Genomic DNA, 23,262 nt, shown 5'->3' on the forward strand with positions numbered 1-23,262 from the left:
AACATCGATTGTTATACAGATGGCCAACTTTATATTGATTATTGAACAACTTATTGTCCGTGTTACAATTGTACCCACTCTCCCCTATACCTATAATATGTATAACTAATATCTAGACTGACAAACCGTCTCCGCTCAGAATTGTTTTTCTTATACAGTGATATTATATCATTGAATTCAAATTTAATACTATCCATTATACAGTGACCCACTTGTAACCTACTGTACAGCAGAGCGACATCCACTTACCCACCTTTTTTATTTTTTAACTACAAAATAATTATTATATTTTTAATTTGATAAATTTTGACAAAATTCGAACTTAAAATGCTTATAAAAAAAAATTGTGCATATGTATTTTTAATATTTTTCCACTGCTATAACCATATACCAGTAACCATATACCAGGAACTTTGTATAAAATTTTCACGATTTTTACCCAAAAAATTTATAGACATTTCATACATCTACGGTCATTTTTTTTTTAAATTAAAACCAAAATTGATTTTGTTGAAAACCGATTTTGCATAAAAATTCCCATTTTCCTTCATTTTTTCCCTACTATTTTTGAAAAACTACTGGAAATTTTAAATTTTGACCTCCCGAATCCACCAACTAGATTCAATTTTCCGCCAGAAAAGATAATGAAGTAGAAAATCAAATCATTTTTTTGAATACTTATTGTTTACACAGACATACATAATTTATTGTAAATACTAAAATCAATATACATTTCGCTCCGCTCAAAATCTAAAATTACAAACGATTTTAAATTTGAATTCGTATTTATGTGAAACTTATTTGAAACTTACTTAGCAATTTATTGGAACACTATAGAAGTAAAATAGCAAATGAAACAACATCCGTGTCCTAAATCCTAATTAATATAATTTATTTTGTATGATGTTGGCTACATTTTGTCAGGTGATAGATTCCGTGTAACAACTTCGTGTAAACATGTAAATTTTCGCGTACTGCAGATTCTGTTTCGAACGAGCTACGGACTTATCGTTTTTCGTGTGATTTAATATATCATTAGCGCCGCAGTGGTAAACTGCCAAGTGAACTACACTTCACGTCAAGAACAGCCGATAGTGTGTCGCGCGTTTGGATTTGGATGTCCACTCCTAGACGTTCGCCATGATAACTGTCTCGAAGACCACCATTGGAGTGGTTTTGTCGGGTGTTGTGGGCCTGTGCTTCATAAGCTACTTCATCTTCTTTAATTGCGAACGTCGCAGCGACCAGGTTATCAAATCGAATCGGCTCAAGAAACGACTGGCGACAAATGATAGTGAAACTGGTAAACTGTTGACGCTCGAGTTGAAGTTGCCAGTTTCCGTAAAACATCTTGCCGATCAAGGTATCTTAGTAAAAGAGTTGAATATGGGTGAGTACTACTTGTCTCGCGGGGACTCGGCCCTTGGTGTCAAGCACCTAGCCAACGCGATGGTTTCATGTCGGAATCCCGACGTGCTGTACAAAGTGCTGCGGCACAAACTGCCCAAACACGTGTTCGAAATGCTCACCGAGAAGCTGTTACCGGAGCAGGTAGAACTGTGGTCGTCTTCCAACATTCTGCAGGACTTGGCCTATGACATCGAATAGTTTTTATCGTCAAGTTGATTCTATAATTATATTTTGATGATACGTTTATATTAATTATTTATTTATTTGATGCTGTACTGTAAAATGTCTAACAAATACTAAATAGTGATACAGTATATAATGGATTGACGCGATAAGATCATGAGTTGACCCTCACGCCGCTAAGAAGTGAAGAAATATAAAAAGTATCTGCAATATATTTATATATTATATATTAAAAATATTTGCCTCATAACATTTTTTTATCATTGAACACTCATTGTTTTAAAAAGTGTAAATACTTTGATACTATAGGTACAGCAGAGCTATTTCCTGATTTTCATTTTATTAATTGTATCATTTATAAGTTATAACACTGTTATCTTGACAAGACCTAGTAAATAAATATTTTTTAGTAATATATTAGTTACTCAGTCTGTTTATTAAGAAAATTGAAGGAGAAAGTAAATATATTATTGGTATTTAATTTCTAAATAAAAGTGGGAATACTAATGTTTCTCTTTGAGTAGGTTCTGAATTTTATAATACAACCTACAATGAATAATTTACTATACAATTAAATAATCAAAAAAATGTCAGTATTACAAAAAAACAATCATGCACATATATTTACTACGAATGTATATGTAATATGTATTATTTATTACATTAAGTACTCATATCCGTTTTATATGATCCAACATTTCTGGACGTATTATATGCTATTATATGTATACATTATAATACTCACAGCACAGTATAAACATATTAAATAAATGTCGTTTAAAAATATTATATTGATTTTGTTTGACATTTCGTGTTTATTAGATGACGAAAAAACAATAGCAAAATAAAAAGGTCACAAAAATCCCCGAATTCAATTTCGTAAAAGGTAGACGTACTAAAATGTATTTAGGTTGTGAACTTTTCACTCAGAGTATATATTTTGTCGTTATCCATCATTTACCATGAATAAAATGCGTATCGCATGCATTTTATATGGCATCCACTTAGGTGGAACAAATTAGTGACGTGTGACGTATCATGCCAACGGAGGAATATCCTAAAAATAAGTGAAAATGCAATGATGTAATTAAATGTTAAAACTTGAGATAACATTTTGTACGGTTCTCTCATAAAAATATATTATTTCACTGTATAAATTATAAACGTGTGTTGAACGCATTTATATAGGTGGCGTGTCCGGAGTGTTTGAAGTGGAGCATCTAGTGGAAGTGCTCCAAAAGAACAACGCATCGAACGTGTTCGTCGTGTCCATCCCTGCCAATGTGAGGTACGTTGATTACATAGTAATCGCTACAGGAAGATCGCAAAAACATTTGATGTCGATCGCCGATTTCGTTCACAAGCTTTTTAAGAAAAAGCGACGGCCATCGGACAACATACCCAGAATAGTGAACAAGAAGCCTATAGACTGGATTGCATTAGATATAGGTGAGTTTTGTAATGTTCACAAATTGAAGTTATTATTATTTATTACTATAATTAGCATGTCGAATGCGCAGTAGATTTCGATGGATGAAAAAAATGAAATATATTAACTAAATTAAAATAGTCAGGGTATACCTACGTTTGTTAAGCTTGTTTAATGATCTTTTACAAAGTAATAAATTACATGTATATCATTTTTTGAACAAAACTCGATCAAACAATTTAATATTTGATAACAATTGAAATTTTTCGAATTCAGCTGATCGTTTTGTTTATTTTTTCTGCGTACTCCGCATTGTATCGAATCCGAATACAGCGATAAATTTACATTGCTGGTGCTTTACTGCTTGTGTAAAATGTAGACTCACTCGGCATTCGGCACTATTCTACTCGTACTGTGATTTCACACCTGTTTAGTACTGCAGAAAATAATAACTATAAGTTATAAGTAACTTATAACTTATAATTATAATTATAAGTTATAACTTTACCAATATACCTAATATAACTCATTTTTTTTCTAGTCTCCAAATTTGGTCTTTACCCACTCCCTTTAAAAAATGTGAAATTACGCCATCCCCCCTCCCACCGAATAAAATGCATTATATGAACATTTTTACTCCTAACTGTTTTATTATTATATACAATATACAAACACGCGCTTATTATAAATTCACGTATATACAATGTAAGCGTCTATATTATAATACTGTCGTGACCCAAAAATTACTACTGCGGGACGGCGCGACTATTATTTTATAGACGGATTTCACGCCCGCGTTGTATATACGGTCTTCCATTGTTGGAGAAGAAATCAACGGACGCCGCGCCGCGCCAGGAACAACGCGGCGTACAGCCGATCGGCGCACTGTGATAAAAACGAAACAAAAACAAAAAAGCCATACAATTCTCGTGTGTGCCGCCTACCTTTATATATGTATGCATATAAAATATAATATTGTATGAACTGCTGTCTGAGGGTCGTTATAACTGACAGCGCTACAATATACAGGGTGATTCACTAAGCATGCTCACCCCCGTTTTTTCCTTTAACATTGGATTAATTCAAATTCTGAATATCTTATTTAAAATGTTTAAACTTACTTAGACCATATTTTCAAATTCTTGAGAATATCAATTGTATTACATATTTAAGGAAAATACTGTGGTGAACAAACTTCTGTTTTTCAAATAGAACCTCTCTTTTTATTGTTGGTAAATTATTTAGTGGATAATTTTTTGAAAACTTTTATGTACTTAACGGCTAACAAAATTCAAAAATTCAACGAATAGTTTCTTATCTTCTCATTAAAATGTTTATACATATTAAAGATAAAAATCCTAAAAAAATTCAGAATTTACAAAAATATAAAATAGTTAGGTAAAATATGTAATATTAGCTTGTATTTATTATACTTGGACAATATTTACAAATTACCAACTTAGATAAATTAATATTAATTACTAAAATCTTCAAATCGCATTTGCCTCCATCTTCCAAACCCATTATTGTTGGTCTGTGATTATCCTTTATCTTTAATTATTCTTTGTACACAAAGTTAACTCAAAAAGTACTCGTTCGAATTTTGATTTTGATACTTTAAAGTTTAAATAATTTGAATGATTTACAGTAGAATGGGGGTCTTATTTGAAAAACAGAAGTTTTTATCTTCACTGGTTACTCCTTATAAGTAGTACACAAAAATATCAAGAATTTTAACATGTCGTCTCTAAGAATATTTAAAATTCCAAAAATTAGATTTTGAATAACTACATTATTGAAGAAAAAAGGGATGAGCATTCTTGGTGAATCACCCTATATATCCGCTTTGGCCTGCTCGCATATACCTAATTATTTAGTCATGGTGCGGGCGATCATTATACGATGCTATACAAAACGTAGATATATGTTATAAAAATCCTCGGCGGCACCGAGATTTCTAGCCCGGTCGATCAAATCGTTTCCTAATAATGTACTACGCGGGGAGTGGCCGTGTCGTATTGTTGTGCGTTTTTCTCAATATTATTTTTGTGTGTGTCTGTGGTCTGTTGATACTTATTTATCGGAATAAGTCCGAGGGAATCGTATGTTCGATTAATAATTCGAATTGTCGAATGCATACGTGATGCAGACAAAAAGTCTCATTTACGTTTTGTTTTTTGTATTTTTTGATTAGAATTACATTGCTATTGCTACGTAAGCTATAAATTAATTTTATATAATATATGACTGCGAATAAGATATCAACAGTTTTACTGCTAACTGTTGCATTTTTAAAGATTTTTTATTCATTTGAGGACATATATGATGATTAATACAATTATTGTAAACAGAAAATGTACACATTGATTTGATATTTTATTCGTAAATTTAACAATATATTGTATTCTTCATAATATTATACGACACTATTATAATACGTGTCTGTTGTTAATTGATTCCAAATTTGAAGAAAAGTCAATTGCTTAATTAATATTATACCTAATTTATATTTTCATTTGTAACTTGGTATTGATTTTCCCACGACAGTGACCGGCCAATTACCGCCGATTCGCGGTATTATTGACAACACTGCGTCACTAGTATTAATATAAGTAGATATTTTTTTTATACTAACAAGTGTTGGCTTTCTTGACATACATTCTTAAGCAGTGTGACGGACGACGGTATAACAAAAATAAAAAATAGAATTCAATGAATATATTATTTTTTGTTTAAATATATTGTATTTTATATTCTCAAAATATAATATTATTCGGTTTACCTATATTATGGCTATAATATATATACGTAGGTAACAACATTTCTTTAGATTTTAATAATTGTTCTATACGCTCTCGATGACTTGAACCAGGATAAGTTCAAATCAATCATTGATATGTGATGTATTATAGAAAATTATTATTTATAGCATTCAATATGAAAAACAAATATAATTAAATGTTGTTTTTTTTTAGTATTGGCGTAACTTGACATTATTGTGAAATGTATTGTTAATTACCTTTAAAAATTCCTTAATAATGTGTATTGTCTAATAATTGCAGGTAATATAGCTGTCCACTTGTTAACGAAGGACACCAGGAAGAACTTTGACCTGGAGACAATTTGGAGCGTAGGAGAAAAGTTTGATTCCCACCTGAACAGGCCAGTGGATTCGTTGGTCACGTTATTGAACGAACATTCGTTTAGCTTAGACAATTTAGAACCGGTTGATTTCGAACATGAAAAAATCCATTAACTCGTTGGCGTACGATTTTACTCGAGTCAACTGTAAATATCCTTTGAATATTCTGTTTTATTTTTTTATTGTATGTAATTTAAAAATTAAATCACTGTTTTTATTTCAAAAATTAAAAAAGAATAATAATAATTGACTTGCGTGTGCTTCTATTTTTTCACGTAATCTGAACATATTTAATATTTTAAAACGAGTGTACAATATATAGGTATACATTCTCGGTAAATAATTATATGTCTACTTAGTATACTTGCCTACTTCGTTTCTAACACACAGTGGCAATGTTTAAATTGTCAGTAAATCAACAAAACCAACAATTCATCGTATAGTAGGTATTGTGTGATTAGTTGATTTATGCGAGGTAAATGAATAACGACGTTTACGATTTCTGTAAAGAGGACCGGTACTCAAAATTAAAATAAACGACGTACCTATCATTATAGTAAACAATTCTGAAAAAATAATCTTTCATTAACATTTATTTATATATAATATAAATTATAGTTGTAGTGTTGTACACATCAGTACACAAAGATTATTCGTTGTAATTTTCATTTTTTTAGTATCTGTATCGGCAATAAAAAAATACTGAGGTGTTATAAATGTTTTAATTAAAATTGTATTTATTGCTAACGCCTAGGCCCTAGATATATTACTTCGCCCGGATTAAAATAATCTATCTTTCTATCGTTTTCCGTTTTGTTTCAGTTGAAACATATAATACCTTCAAACACGATTACAATGATTTTCCACTTCTTAATTCTGATCATGTTTTTGAAATAAACAAAAAAAAAATATTGACAAATTTAACGAATGTATTGCTTAAAACCCGACGTAAACCCAACGTCGTTAAGATTGGTATTCATCTTTAATCTTGTAACATACAAATTTGTCCAGGATTAAGAAAGCAATTCATGAATCATAAATGTATAATCATTGTAATTATGTTCATATTATAAGTATTTAATTTTAAGATTTGATATTGTTTAAATATATTCGTAAATAAGTTTTTATATGTCATATTTCTATAATTATAATTTATAATTTTAGTTTAATCTATAACCAAAGGCAATTTGCAACCATTTTTATAATCAACAAAATATTCGATTTTCGTAATCCCCTAGGTACTAAATTCATGTGTGAGCCATCCTATAACAACCAATTGGGGTAGACAAAATAAGCTATAAACACCATCCGAGTCTCGATAAGGAATCTATTGATATAACTTTTATTCAAAACTGACCAGTCACCAGTAGTTAGTTTTTGAGTATAAAAAAGAGAAACAAAAAAACATTAATTTTTATGATGTATTTATTATTTATTATTGATAAAACCTAATTCCGATTTAATATTTTGCATTTTATTTTATTACTTTAATATTTTAGAGGGTATTTTATTTACATTAGTGACATATTATATGAAATGTGCATCGAACTTTTTAATTTATCGTTTGAAACATTATTACTCATAATTGTTCAGTTATGTAAAGAAATATATTATGATTATGTAGCATATCGATCCTATATTATCATATAATTGGTAGTGTTTAATATAGTAAGTTCATCATTTATTAACCGCCCCAGCCCCACCTAACAATATGAATACTCTGGAGTCTGGATTTGTGCCTGACTTGAACGGTTTTCGCGAGTGTCAATATTGCGTTTAAATTTACAGTAGAAATCGCCAATCGGTTATAACGAGTTTCAAGGGTCGGCTAGTTTATCTCGTTGTAACTATTGTAGCTCGTTATATACGTTATAACGATCGTTCGTTGTAACCAGTCGGCAGTCAATCATCACAATAACCGGCTCGGAGGGATGGCCGAACGTTAGTGAGCCAATCAGAACACAATTCAGTTTGATGGTTCACCTGAGATTTTGCCAATACCTATGTATTGGGCCTTAAAATTGAAGATAACATTTATATATCGACAATTAATATATAAATAAAATATAACTAGCAGGTTGACCTAAATATGTATATAATAGGAAAAAGATAACGACCGGATCGCCGAACATTTATTTTATAATTCGATGCATTTTACACTTAATAACCATACTCGTTGTTAACGTTTATTTAATTTACAATCGTATGGGCTCGTGCCGGGACGGGACCTAACGTTTTGCTTGTTGTAACTTGTAAGCATTATCTCGTTTTAAGCAGTGCTTACGAGCACTATCTATAGTGAATTATGTTTACATACAGTAGTTTTTATATATACATAAAAAAAATATCGTTTATATAATTGACAAAACGATTGATTTCGAGTGTACAAAAAACGAGTTCTACTCGGCTAGCATTGTGTGTGGTTCATAACACACGTGTCGTTATATATTGGCGTGATTTATACAACACAATAATATTCTATTAATTATAACGTCCGATCCGCAATAGTTCTGCCGTACTTCTGTTTGTATTTTAGACGTTTGACGACTTCCTATAAAATGTATAATATAAAATATATATATATATAGGTAACGCTGTTACGTTATTATCAAACGTTTCGATACGCTTTCACGAAACGTTCGTAATTGTTAAATTACTCAACGGTTTAACATTTTCTCACGTTTTATTGTTGTGTTGTCAATGTTATGAATAAACTAATCTCGTTGTTGTTCAAACAACGAACTGCGGGCGTTTTGTTCAATTTATTTTTATTTGTGCAATAAACGTCTATTTTACACCAAAAACCTATACCGTGCCTGCTGTGCGTACAACTTCATACATAGGTAGTACCCATATAATATACATGCTGTACACGGTGTATTTTACATGTATTAGTAGGTACCCTACCTGTATTCTATCAATTGTTCGTAATGATAATATTATGATTTATGATGTATTTTGTAACATGACATTATAACAACATAATATTATACACATTACACACGCACGCCTATACGATATTTTGACCGTACCTACTGCAGTTTTTTAAGAGGATCAAACGAAAACATAAATCCCATCCATATTAATATACTATTATAATATGGAACGCTGCAACGCCGCTCAATGATGATTATAGGATTGGCTTGTACATCAGCTGGTATACATATTATTATTATAACATACGCTTGCAGATGTTGAATCCAAGCGCGTGGCAGTGGAGATTATGGGTTTTTTGTGAGGGAAGGGGGGCGAGGGGGGATCCTATAAGTATAATACGAACAAATCGTTTTTCTGTTTAATTTTTGTAATTGTATATAATATTATGTCCAATGTGTGAAGAAGTAGATATTGTTACAAGCTTTGTATTTCACAAAGCATATAATAAGAACTACCAGTATACACACATATTAGGTACGCATACGCGTATAGATTGTCTAAATCTAATAATTAGAAAAATACTATAAATAAGACTCAGGTACCAATATTACATTATATATTATTTTATATTTTATATTTTACAGTTATATCAAATTATATATAAAAAAAATATAATTTTATTGGTACAGTATTTGTAATGCTTGCTGTAAAAACCAGACTAGTCCATTTTTTTCAAACATTTTTTTTTTCTGAAATAAATCCAAATTAGTCCGTCGTATAGATACCTATAAGTTTTATGGTAAAATGTAAATTAACTTATCTGGTTTTTGCTGCAAATAATAAACATATTTTTACATAATAATAAGTAAATGAATGGTATACATTCCACAATAAACATTAAACAGTAAAATAGTAAATGTTAAGTATCGTTTTGATTGATAACTGGGGAAAAAACTAGATAAGACCAGTGGCGTCATTTGGGGAGGGGATCAGGGTGGGCATTTGCCCCCCCCCCCTTGTCATTAGCCGGTCGCTCTGTGTAATATATTTAAGTAACCTTTATTTCTGTAATTATCTCGTAGCTGCACCACAAATATAAGCCCTAAAATGGACCATTTCAGACGTGAATTTATATAGAGTTTGAACGAGGTGTTTCACGTTATCCAGCATATTATAATTAAATAAACCTAATTTATTATCATTTTGAACAACTTATTTTGATTTTAATGTGAAGTCACATTCATTCAAACCGTTTTTGATATTGGCACTCAACAATATGCTTTCTAAAGAACAGAAAGAAGCAGAGCTGCAGTCAAACAAACGTTTGTTTTCAAAATTTCAATCTTGTTTCAGAGTTATGTTATGATTCGTTTTAATTTATAAGAAAATGCGAGAATTCGACTTAATCCGTCGTCAATGTACTGATAACTGATAAGGAGCGACTAAGAATTTCAAAAAAAGTTTATTTTCGTGTAAGACGTGGTTGGACCACGGGCCTCTTTCCCTTCCGTAGGAAACATGCCTTGTCGCATCATGATTCATAATGGTGAAATGCTTATCGGTCAGTGAATTTATTAACACTGATTGTTAAATTTATACCAATTTAGGTTATTGTGGTCAGAAACAACTATGGTATAGAAATCGATTTCGGGTAGATACTTAGGTTACAGTCGATTTGATCGGAAGTTGATTATATTTCCCGACTTGTCGGTCAAAAACCAAACGTATTATTAACAATCAAGTATAATAAAAAAACGTCAGAACTTAAAAACTGTACCTAAGAAATATGTCTTGAAAATTAAAAAAAAACTGATTTTACTTCGATTTAAATTTTTTATATGCATGCTTGAAAGGAAACATTGATTATAAAATCAGCTTTTAAAAAGTAACCTTAATAATATTATGACGAACAATTGACATCATAAAAACATTGTAGGTGGTCCGGATCCATAAAATGTGAATTAATCAGAAATTCTCAATTATTTATTTACATTTTACATTTTTACACGGATATGGTTCAATACTTGAAACTATTGGACACTATTTATTTAGACTTTCAAAAGAATTTTAATAAAGTAAATCATAACATTCTTTTATATAAATTATTTTAATTTGGCATTAATGGAAAAATTTTTAATAGGTTAAATTTTTTTTTATGTTCTCGTACCCAGGCGGTAAAAATGTATACCTAGTTATGTTTCTTAGTATTTTTCGGTTGTTCAGGTGTTTCTCAAGGGTCGCACTTTAGCCACTTAGGTCCCCTCTTATTTGTATTATTTAATGATTTACCTTCCATTTTTGATAGCTCAGTTGTCATTCTTTTATTTGCCAATGCTGCTAAATTATTTTTGCGTTATTAAATCTCCAAATTATGCATTTGGATAAATTTGTTGATTGAATTCGTGTTAATCGCTTACCATTTAGTATAAATAAGTGCAGGAATGCAGCCTTATACCGTTTTCTCCTATAAATAATATAATCACCTACGATTATATGATTGATAAGCAATTATACAGTTACACGATTTACTTCAATCAGAGACTCATATAGGGAACTATATAATATATAAACTACTAATTTTCTTTCATTTTAATATGGATTTTTCTATCCACATATTAACACTTTTATTAAAAATGCTTTTGAAAAAAATTTTAAAAATACCAATTACTCGTTGATAACATTATACTTTTCCGTGGTTAAGTCCCATCTCCAGTTTGGGTCAACTGTCTGGTCACCCAACTATTTTTCTCATACAAGTCAAATTGAAAATCCTCAGTTTACATTTTTAAGAATATTATGTTTTAAATTAAATATACCCATTTCATTAGATATTCATAATATTACATATTATGTAATGTGCAGATTACCTAATTAGGGGTTGCGTCTTGTGACTTGAGGAGTAATGATGCGGATATTATGTTTATACATGTCTTATTTATTCTCCGGAATTATTATCTCTGATTGGTTTTAATATACAAACTCGCGGATTAAGAAAATTCAATTTATTTCATGTTTTCTTTGTAAAAATATTTTATACTTCCATTTCGTTTTTCCTCAGAGCCTTGTCTTTGGCTAACTGTACAATTGATCATGTTGATTTTTTTAGTATATGTCGCGTAGTAATGTATTTAGAAACAATGTTTATATGACCATAAATTTACTTATTTAAACTACTGTTTTTGAATTATTTAGTCACCTCAAGTTAATTTTGTTACTATTTATTGTTAATTTAATAATTTAAAACCTACTTTTATTATTAAATTTTTTCTGTATTTCGTTGTTTATTATTGCCATACTTACTAATACTTATTTTAAATTATTATCCATATATATGTAAGTTAAGCTTAACTGTACTCACAATATTTTTATTTTGCTGAAGAGTTTAAAACCCGTTTAATATAATATATGAATAAATAAATAAATAAATACTTCAATCTTATAACAATAATCTATTAATCTATTCATATAATATATTGTATTTGTATATACAATACTGTATATACAGTGTTTGGAAAGAACGCATATGCAGTTAGATATATAACGTTAACAAATTCATATTTTTACTCATATATTGTTATAATTAAATACTTATACTTTGGTATTTATTTTAAGCATTATGTTAAGAATTAAGTACCTATAGTTTATAAATTATATTGGTAATTCAATAATAGCATTACCTATAATGTAAAATACTTGACAATAGTTTGGTAATAGCCAATATGATTTATATTTTAGTATTATTAAAGCTATAGAAAGCGGAAAATGTTGACTGCAGTTTTTTTCTGTGGTGTCGCCAAAGGTGGGCAAGTTAATGAAAATAATTAATTCAAGTTAAGTTAAGAGGACACAAGATCGATTAGTTAAAAGTTAACAGTTAATAAATTATAAATTTAACTCGATAAGTTAAAATTTAATATAGAAAAAAATATTAACTTAACTCAGTTATTAAGTTAATCTATTTTTTTTAATTAGTATGTAAATCACATTAAGAGTGAATGTGTCTTTCTAGTTTCTAATTTATAAATTATAAAAAACAATTTTTTAAACTTTCATCATAATGTACACTGTATACCCTTTTACTTTACTATTATTTACTAATTTAAACTATGATCATCTCAAATTAATAATTTAACAAATATATTTTTTTTATATCGTATAGCAATTAAATATCATAATACGTGAAGATAAGTACATGACCTTCATATATATTATAAGTTATATAACATTAAAACATAACAATTGTCAATTTGTAATTTAAAATTATTAATTTTATTAAAAACATTTATAATTATAAATAATATATAATAATAGGTATATGCATAATATATAATTTACTACTTAATAAAATATATTAATATACACAAAGTTATGTCATCAAGAAAAAGAACAGATATGTTTGTGTTTTTGTATTGGATTATTTTTATTTTATGCTGATATTGTAATACTTACGTATAAACAAAAAGTTTCAAAATGTTTTTAACTTGATGGATTTTTTTAAAATCAGCTGAGAAAAGCTAAGTTATTTCAACTGTAAATTAAACTAGTTAAGTTCATAAGTTGATTAGAAAATAAACTAACTATTTAAGTTAAAAAGTTTAAAAAAAATTAACTTTTTAACTAGTTAATGCCCAACTGTGGGTATCGCTAAGTACGAGAGGGAACTTACTACTTTCGTATTACTTCCCTCAAACTAGAAATAAATATATATCTATATCTTCATAATATGAACAGATATTATCTGTCTTAACCTTAAGATTTAATTCCATTTTGTTATTTATCATTAAACCTAACTAATAGTTTAATTGTAGCCGTTGTAGGTCTGTAATCATTAATCACCTTTCATCGGTTGATTTATTACCTAAATTTAAGTCTATAGCTTCTGTTTATACAATATTATGTAATAATGTACCTATTGATTTATTTCATTTAGTAAACGGACATATAACGTTATTAAATTAAATAACCTACCTATCATTTATCAGACATTTTTCAAAAAATATTTTAAGAAATATGACATACCTATATTTGTAACTTTTAATTTGGCTTTGATTTTAACAAATTATATGTACCCACTTGATTATACTGGATTTAGATAAAAGTTTTTATTATATAATTCATTTTACTATATCGTATGTTAGATGTCACTTGATTATTATACATTTATTAAATACCTGCTTGGCTAATTAAAATAAAAATCACTTTAAAAAAAAATGATTTATACCTTTTCCGAGGTTAATAAAATAATCATTAAAATTAACGACTAGATGAACTAAAAATCTTTGCTGCCGCATAATACCATCGTGATAGGTCGTAGATATCAGGGTCGTATACAAAGAGAGCTGGGTGTGGTCAGATCCCCCTATAGGACTTTTTTATTTTATAAAATAGTGTTCTTAGACCTTAGTGTTAGCGCGTTACAAGGAAACATAAAAATGTTTTTTATTAATTGTGTAAGTAGGTACTATAATTGTTTAATCGAGGGGCGTCATTTCAACTTTTTTAAAGGTATGCAACAAGCAACAACGCTATAGGTAGGTTGTAGTTAGGCCAAAAAAAGTTCAGTAGACCAATATAATATTGTAGTATAATTATATTTACAAAAAAAAATGTTTTTCTTGCTACGCTCAAAAATTAGAATCTTTATATTTTCCATGTAATAATCTAATAACTAATTATGAATATAGTAGACCTAATAATAGGTACTAAGTTTGTACTTCAATTATCTAAACTCAATTTAAAATATTTATAGACAGGCTATTATTGTACCTAATTATATATTACCTATATTTTGTTATTTATTATTTTAATGCGCAGGTACCTATAGGTTTAAATTTGTTTTCTTCTGATCCCCCTTCCCCATACAAAATGTATACACCAGAAAGTAAGTCGGTTGATTAATTCGATTCTTGTATAAATATCGTTTTTCCTACTAATCGGTTATTTAGGTACTTCAGGTACACAATTCAGTGCATTGTCAAATTGGGGTGGAAAACTACCCCTTCACTTCTTTAAGTAATCATTTTCCATCCTCCATCTTAGATTTTGATTATTTTTTATAATATTTGTAGCACAGAACTCTTATAAATGATGTAGGTATCTGGTAAACTAATTTTTTGTTCAAAAATATATGCCAATAATATTTTCTAAAAAATACTAAAAAACTTTACTTAGTTGCTGAATAAATAATTTCACAATAGTATATAATGTGTATTGTGTAATCACTAATTACTATTTATAATGACTGAGATTGATAACAGCACGAACCATTAGGTACAGCTGTACTGGAGTTTATGAAAACACAATATGTAGAAATTTACTGGAATAATATACTATTATACCATCTGCCCACTTATATTGATCCACTTCAATCACAGTTAAGGTACATATACTACAAATACAACTATTTTTCAGAATCTTCGGACTTCCCAAATTTTGAACATTGTAGTGTAATTTAATAGGCAGGTACCACATTACAAGACAGAAGTCCAATATTAGGGGGGGGGGGGAATTATCCTCTTTTTAATATTTAGTCCCGTTTTTGTCCGGTCATAAATATTGTCTATGGACTATGCCCTATACATTTGGCTTAAGAGGATGTCAGCGTACTATTTGTTTTCTCTCTCTGGCCCACGCTCAACATAGACAAAACGCATTAACGCAGAATAATTTTCCTGTACTTTTAAGTAATCTTAGAGTCATTTCACGTATTACAAAAAAAGATAGAGAATAATATTTTCGAGGGAATGACATATCGATTTTATATTTTGTTGTTATTAGACTTTATATTCGACTTTCAAAATAAACCTAAAATTGTTGTAAATTGAAATTATGATTAAATTGTTCTGGGAAAATATTTTGACAAACCGATATGTCATTCCCTAAAATATATTATTCTTTATCTTTTTTGTAATGGGTGATTTTACTTTAAGTTTACCAAAAACATAGAAAAAATGATTCTGCATAAATGCGTTTTGTCTATGTTTCGCATGGGCCAAAGAGAGAAAACAAATAGCGCGCTGACATCCTCTTAATTGGCCATTATATTTTATATCATCAAAAATATTTTGACTCTTGTCTTTTCAGAAATGTTTACTTTGTTTTAGTTTTTTTCTTTAAATGTATTAGATACCTAGTTAAATAATTTTTTGTTGGCTTAAAAAATCTTGAAAAAGAAAATACAATGTTCTTCATTACTGTTTTAATAGCAGTTTAAAAATATTTACAATACATAATAATAAAAACACACGATATTAAAGCTAAAATTTTGACAAAATTCATCAAAATCACGAAATTTGCAAATTATTTTGTAGTTAAAAATTAATAAAACCTTCAATTTTAGAGCTAAGGGTTGAAAATTTAAAACAAAGTTTCTCATAAATATTCCACGCTGTAACCAAAAATCTTAAAAATAAATAAAGTATAAACACAGTGTTTGTTATAGATATTTTAAATCCAAATTTGGACGAAAAATAACATTTTCAGCTATTATGTTGCACTTAGTATTTAAAAATATTATTCGTGAATTAAAAGTAGGTACCTATATTATTATATTTTATACACACAATGACATTTTCAAATTCAATGTTTTCGGCAAATAAATTCAACCTACTGTAATGCTCATGGAAAAATAAATAACTTAAAGCAATAATATTATAAAATATACTGTAAGTACTTAGTAATATCGGCTTTCAGACCGCCTTCGTTTGGAATCGTATTTCGTATACAATGATTTTATATCATTAAATTCAAATTTAACACATCTATTATAGTGACCGACTTGACGCTTACTGTAGGTACAGCCAAGTAGTATCCACGTACTCGCCTTGTAAACGAAGGTTTTTGAAAAATATTATTTTAAAAATAAAGTTAAAACATTTTCAACCTTGTGTATATTAAATATTTTTAATTCATTTTTTGATATTATTTTGCTGTGTAGGTACATGTTTTGTGTAATATGCCTTATGAAAAGTAATATTCAGATTTCATTTCACTAAAATATATTAATATTAAAATTATTTAGCGTAATACATTATTATATTAAGTGGTAGTCAGTAGGTACTTATTTGAGCGTTTTATAATTTTAATTTTTATCCAATTAACGTGATCGGTAATTCTTTAAAATTTTAGAAAGTATCTCCTTTTTGCACTGGTAAGATTATGGTCACATTAACAATACCCACTGTAACTACGGATATAGTGTTAAACCCGCGATAACCGATCGGTACTCCGAACAAAAATAAACCACGCACGATACCGCGGTAGGTATAGGTACTTATACGTCGGAGGACTGAGAATGAAACGCGTGGGACGTTTGCCCAATTTATACGCCAGTTCGTAGTGCGTACGCTATAATATACATCTTTCGTATTCATTTTATTTATTACACTGTATAATAATAATAATGCCTGTCTGACTATCTGCCACTCACCTATACACTGACACTTGAAAATCGTATTCGTTTTGCTGTTTATTTTTTATATACTTCACGAGTATGTTATAATAATATCATCATTAAACCGCCGTGATGATGGATTGGTTTATATATAGGAGTACTTTATGCCGACTGCGATGTGTACCTACTGAACATTCTTGTAAATATACACTTTTAAAATTATATTTTAAATATACCGTAGACATACAGATAGCGTAGTACACGAATTTAAAAAGTATTTCAATTGTTTTCAAATACTTTTGTTGAAAAGTTAAAGCTTTAAAGTATAATATTATAATCGAAAATACTTAGTTACTGATATAATTTCATTTTTTCCAATTTCACTTGTTGATTATTTTTCCTTTGATGTTGAAACTCCATCGTTAACTTATTTTAAATGAATACTGCGGAAGTAGGAGGAGGCTGTGGTAAAACAGGAATTGTACAAGTAAGTCGTTATCAGTTGATTATATTTTACTTTTTTTCTCGACTTTTTCAACTCACTACTATTATGCATTGGTTTCCTTATTGTAATTATTATATAGTGATAAACATTATGATAACATAAAAATACGGTATTACATATTACTAAATCGCACAATCTTGATATAAAATGTACGTAAATCTATACCTATATCCTTATAGCCTCAGGCTTATACCATGTCACATGACCCATCTTACCATACCTATGGGGCAAGATGGGAAAACATACGACTATTAGTTCGGATTTTGTAGGAATTTGTTTTAATTTTTTATTCCTTTAAAACGAATAGATATGTTTGCTATAAATTCGATTTATACTAAGTACTTAGAATAAATTGCTTGAGATTGTATTATGCTTATTTTGATTTTTCGTTATTATTTTTTCTTTTAATGCCTTTTTGGGTTTTTTGGATGCTTTTTCAATAACTATACATTTTTTGTTTTGTATTCAATAACATTTTCTCAAAATCTGTTTTAAATCAACGTATTTGAATTGTCAACATTTCTTTTTATATTAGGCAATAGGCATATCATGTGTTTCAAGAAAAATATCTTTGGAATACGCCAATACAGGGATGTAAGGAAAAAAAGTTTTGGGGAGGAGTGGGGGGGGGGTTTACTTTTTGAAAATCAGATGTCGAAAATGATTACGAGTTTTTTTTCTAATAAAAATACAATATAAATATACCACATGTTATAATACATTAATATACTAGTATACTAGTATATAGTTTAGGTACACAATAAAAGATAAGATACTGTATTACTGTCTATTATATAGGTACCTAGTATTTGTAATAATTAAAAACCATACCAAACATTTCGGGAAAGTGTTTGAACACGCAATACATCGCAGCTGCAAACAGCATTCAGCACCAATAATAAATGAGTACAAAATATGTACAATTTATTATTTGTAAAACAAAACCTAAATAAAAAATAATTAAAAGTATTCATCAATATTATGTAAATATTAGTAAAATACAATTTAAATAATTTAAATTAATAGTACCTCGTCTACCCTAACTAAAAAAAAAATAGTAATCGATTTCTCACGATGGAACAAGGGTTGTAGGTACCTAGGTCTCTAACAATGTATAGGAAGTCACTATTTAAATACTTTTCACTCAAATACGTCATTACGACGCTGTTGCGAGACGCGTTATTTACTACAATTTCGTTGCATTAAACCTGTATGGTGCTGTTTGTTATAATTGAGCGGATATGTAGATAAGTACCTAACCTATATAATATGCTTACTGCATTAACAGTAATGCGACTGGCACCGTGTATTGCTATATCGATTAGTCCTGATAGTATGTCGTTTACATTTGCTGCATTCGTATATTATACTCACTGCAGCTTGATTCCGACATGAATAATTTTGGTTTAATTAACGTCAACTGTAATATGTTTATTGCATAATGTAAATGGATAATATTATTAATATATGATCGAATAACATTTTACACAGATGTTTCGCGCACATGCACGTTGCAACGTTTTTTTTTTCAGAGAGAAGCCGTTCAGTGGACAAATGGAACAGAGTTTATACTATAAAATATGTCGGACAATGTGGCATTGTGATATAAAATATGTTCACAACATTAAACGGCGGAAATTTCCGTCTGAACAGATATATTTTTTGTTCAATGATTGAGGTCAACTGCAGAAGGTGTGAATTATTTAGCCCTATATATTATGATATATATAGCAATAACAGGCTAATTATCTTACACCTATTACGTTATACATAGATAAAGTTGAGTTTGGTCACTAAAATAGGTTACTATAAAAATATAGCTAATCAAGTAAAAAATAATCTATTAAAAATTCTAAGCCAAACTCAAACTGCAGTTGAAAAAGTAAGTATTCTATATAATATATACTATACTATATATAATATACTATACTTTATACTATTTACTATATATACTATACCAGTTAGTTGAGCAAAAAGTTTTAGTAAAAAATCCGATCGAAATAGATTTTTGATGTTTAACACTTATTTAAAAGGCAATTTTATAACAATGCGAGATCCGGTGATCGTTATTAAGAGTAAAAGAGTTCCGCCCATATCCATCTCAAATTAGTTGCAGAGTAGTTTCAGAATCTGTTAAATACCTATATAGGTTAAAGAACGTATATTATATAAATTCGTTTACATAATATACGTAAGATGACAACTTTTAAATTTTAGATCATTTAGATATAGACAATTTAAAATAAAATGTACTTATAATATTTATTATTTAGTAACTCTTTTTTTTTTTAATGGTTTTATGATTGTTTTTTGTGACTTAAAATTATATTTAAAAAAATATTTTCAAGAAACTTTTGAAAACGTACTTAATATATTGCTCTCTTCCACACACTTGAGATTCACTTGAGCATGAATACATGACCTTGTGTAATAAATTATATTATAAGTTTTGGCTTTTTAGCTTGCAATAAATATGAGGCATTTTACGTGTACTTTGAATTTATTTTATTTTATATTTCCGTAGCAACTAGTATAAATTGTATAATAAGTATCAACGTGAAAATTACTTCAGATATGACCAATATTATTCCTATTATGACCAATTAAACTTGGATTTAATTTAATCATATTTATGTTATTAAAAAAAAAATTACTTAAATATATTTTTTCGGGGGAGATTTTTTTCCCCTAAGAGATATTTTTTTTAAAGTGATATTTTGTAGGTGCAAGAAGTATTTTCACTGCGGATGTTTTGTATAGGAGATATTTTTAATTAGAGAAATATTATATAAGAGATCATTTTTATCAAATAACATTTACCTAGGTAGATAGGTTTATACTTAACTATTTATTCGGAGATAATATTTAACCGGTCGAAGAAATAATAGTGTTGGCCGACTGAGATGCGTTAATACATCAACACATCAATCAAATATATTACATGCGTATAAATTAAATTAAATCGATTTGTTGCTACAAAGCTTTTAGAATATAGAGCATAATCATAATATGGTAATATGGTAGGTATAACCAGTGGTGAAAGTGAGAGACTGAGCTGGATGGAATCTTTTTACTATTATTAGGTGTATAACTGTGAGTCGCCCCTTCAGTTTTAATCCCATAAATTCGGTAGGGGGGGGGCTGTTAAAATATGTATAAATACGAATAATACAAATTTAAAATACATAATAATAATTGTGTTATTCCTGATTAATGATTATATAATATAACTATATTTTATTTACTGACTATGTTATAATCAGTTTTGGATAATCCGCGATAGGTGAATATCTTTACCTGTGTGGCTGTGTGTATTTGTGTATTATAGGTAACTTTAAATGTACTATTTCATTTTGGTTGACAATCGTCCAACAATTAACCTTAAAAAATGTCCAGAAAAGTGTTGAAATCGTGGCCTAGCGCATTGACACTCGTCGTCAGAGGCCACGTGAAACACGATATTTCACATGAAATGCAAAACGATAATAGAACGTTGCAATTAAGTTGTTACAGTTGTTTCTACCGCATCGGTATTATTATTATTATTATTATTATTGCAGTCGTTGCGTCAATCAGTCAATCGAGTTTTTATTCACCGTTATTTCCCCGGTGTCATTTTTATTTTTTCACAAAACGTGTAATTAATAGCGTATTTATATTATATTATATTACGAATGGAACAACATAGGTATAATTTATCACTCCGAGAATAATAAATTGCATCTGTCAACGCAAATCGTTTGAAAATGTAAACGTGTAGTACGAATTTAAAAAATGTCTATACTAATTCAGTGTTTCCGCATAAAATGTCAAAATGCAACTCTTATAATATTATCACATATTATTAAACCTACGCGGGGTTTTAATGAGCTTTTTACAATATTCGAAAAAATATTCATACGTATATCTATTAAACCTCTATATCGTGGGGGTGGTATACCGGTATTATTCCGGGTTTAACTTCCTTTCCCTGGCCATAGCCATTTTTCTCCAAAAACGAGATACTGTTTTCCTCCACTGTCCATTTTCCTCCAATAAACAATAAATAAAATAATAAAATAGATAATTATTACTTAATATAAATAATTTATACATATCAAAAAAATAAAAAATATACTTTATTAGGCTTACTCGATAGCTGATATAGATATAAACGTTAGGTACCAGAATGTATATCAACCGAAAATGTGATCCTAGCAGGGCTTGCATTTGAAAAAAATTCTGTTTCATGTTATTAACAATTAAAACGTTACGCAATTTTTGCGTTTATCGTTAATTAGAATTAAAACGTTATTCAACTTGTGCGTTTATCGTTATACAGAATTAAAACCTTATCCAAGTTTTGCATTTATCGTTATTCAGAACTAAAACTTTATCCAAGTTTTGCGTTTATTGTTATTTAAAATGGTGTTAATACCTATAAAATTTAAAAATAATAACTAATTCAGGTAGGTGGTAATGGCCCTATTTTTCGTTTAATGATATTTTATAAATTACGTTTTGCGTTATGTCCTGTTTAATGATATACAATGTATTTTGTTAATAGCTATGTTTTATTTTGCGGTATTTAATTATTTTTGAATATCGTTTTCCGTTATAATTATGTTTACAAATTTCAACCTTTTTTTGTCAATTATAACGTTATTATAACGTTTGCAAGTCCTGGATCGTAATACTATACAACACTGGTTAAAATATTGGAGAAAAATAGACATAATTACAGTCTAAAATAATGTGGGGGAAAATGGAAACCAACCTTTTTTTTTGTGGAAGAAAATGGAACCGCCCCTTTCCCCGATAATCCTCAAGTTTTAAAAAAAAAACCAAAATGTTAAAACCAACCTTTTAACAACATTATTTGAAACTTATATACTTGGTCATTATATTTAAATGAACATTGTCGTTTATATTATTGAGTATTACTTGCTACTTGCAGTTACTTAGATACCTATATATACGATATTATTCATATTCATATTATATAATTATATTTCATAAGACTATAAGAGTAAATATGCGAGTATAAAAAACACTATTTATATAAAATTATATTTCTTGAAATAAATCTAATTATTTTGTATTTTTTTGGTTTTTATAGAATTTAGGTATTCACAATATGATAGTCATATAGTATTAATTAAAATTGTGAATAAAATATTATGACTTATGACCTATTATGATTATGATATTTTATATTAAATTACCGACTTTGTATAACGCTGAACGACGACGATTATTTCTTTCAAACGAAAAATTTGACACATATAATTGGGTCACTAAAATGACAAACAATTTTCAAGTTTTGTTGATGTTAGAACTTAGAA

General features: G+C 28.7%; 1 protein-coding gene across 1 annotated transcript in view; it reads left to right on the plus strand.

Moving 5' to 3' along the window:
* LOC100162826 (mitochondrial assembly of ribosomal large subunit protein 1) overlaps nt 1–6,414 on the plus strand; it is a 16,837-nt gene extending 10,423 nt beyond the window's left edge. Inside the window, exons 2-3 of the mRNA XM_001949990.5 lie at nt 2,782–3,042; nt 6,085–6,414. Of these exons, the coding sequence (XP_001950025.4) occupies nt 2,782–3,042; nt 6,085–6,278 (455 nt within the window). The 3' untranslated portion in view covers nt 6,279–6,414. The remainder of the gene's footprint in view (nt 1–2,781; nt 3,043–6,084) is intronic.
* The last annotated feature ends 16,848 nt before the right edge of the window (nt 6,415–23,262 follow it).

This window comes from Acyrthosiphon pisum, chromosome X (assembly GCF_005508785.2).
Source record: "Acyrthosiphon pisum isolate AL4f chromosome X, pea_aphid_22Mar2018_4r6ur, whole genome shotgun sequence".
Taxonomy (NCBI): domain Eukaryota; kingdom Metazoa; phylum Arthropoda; class Insecta; order Hemiptera; family Aphididae; genus Acyrthosiphon; species Acyrthosiphon pisum.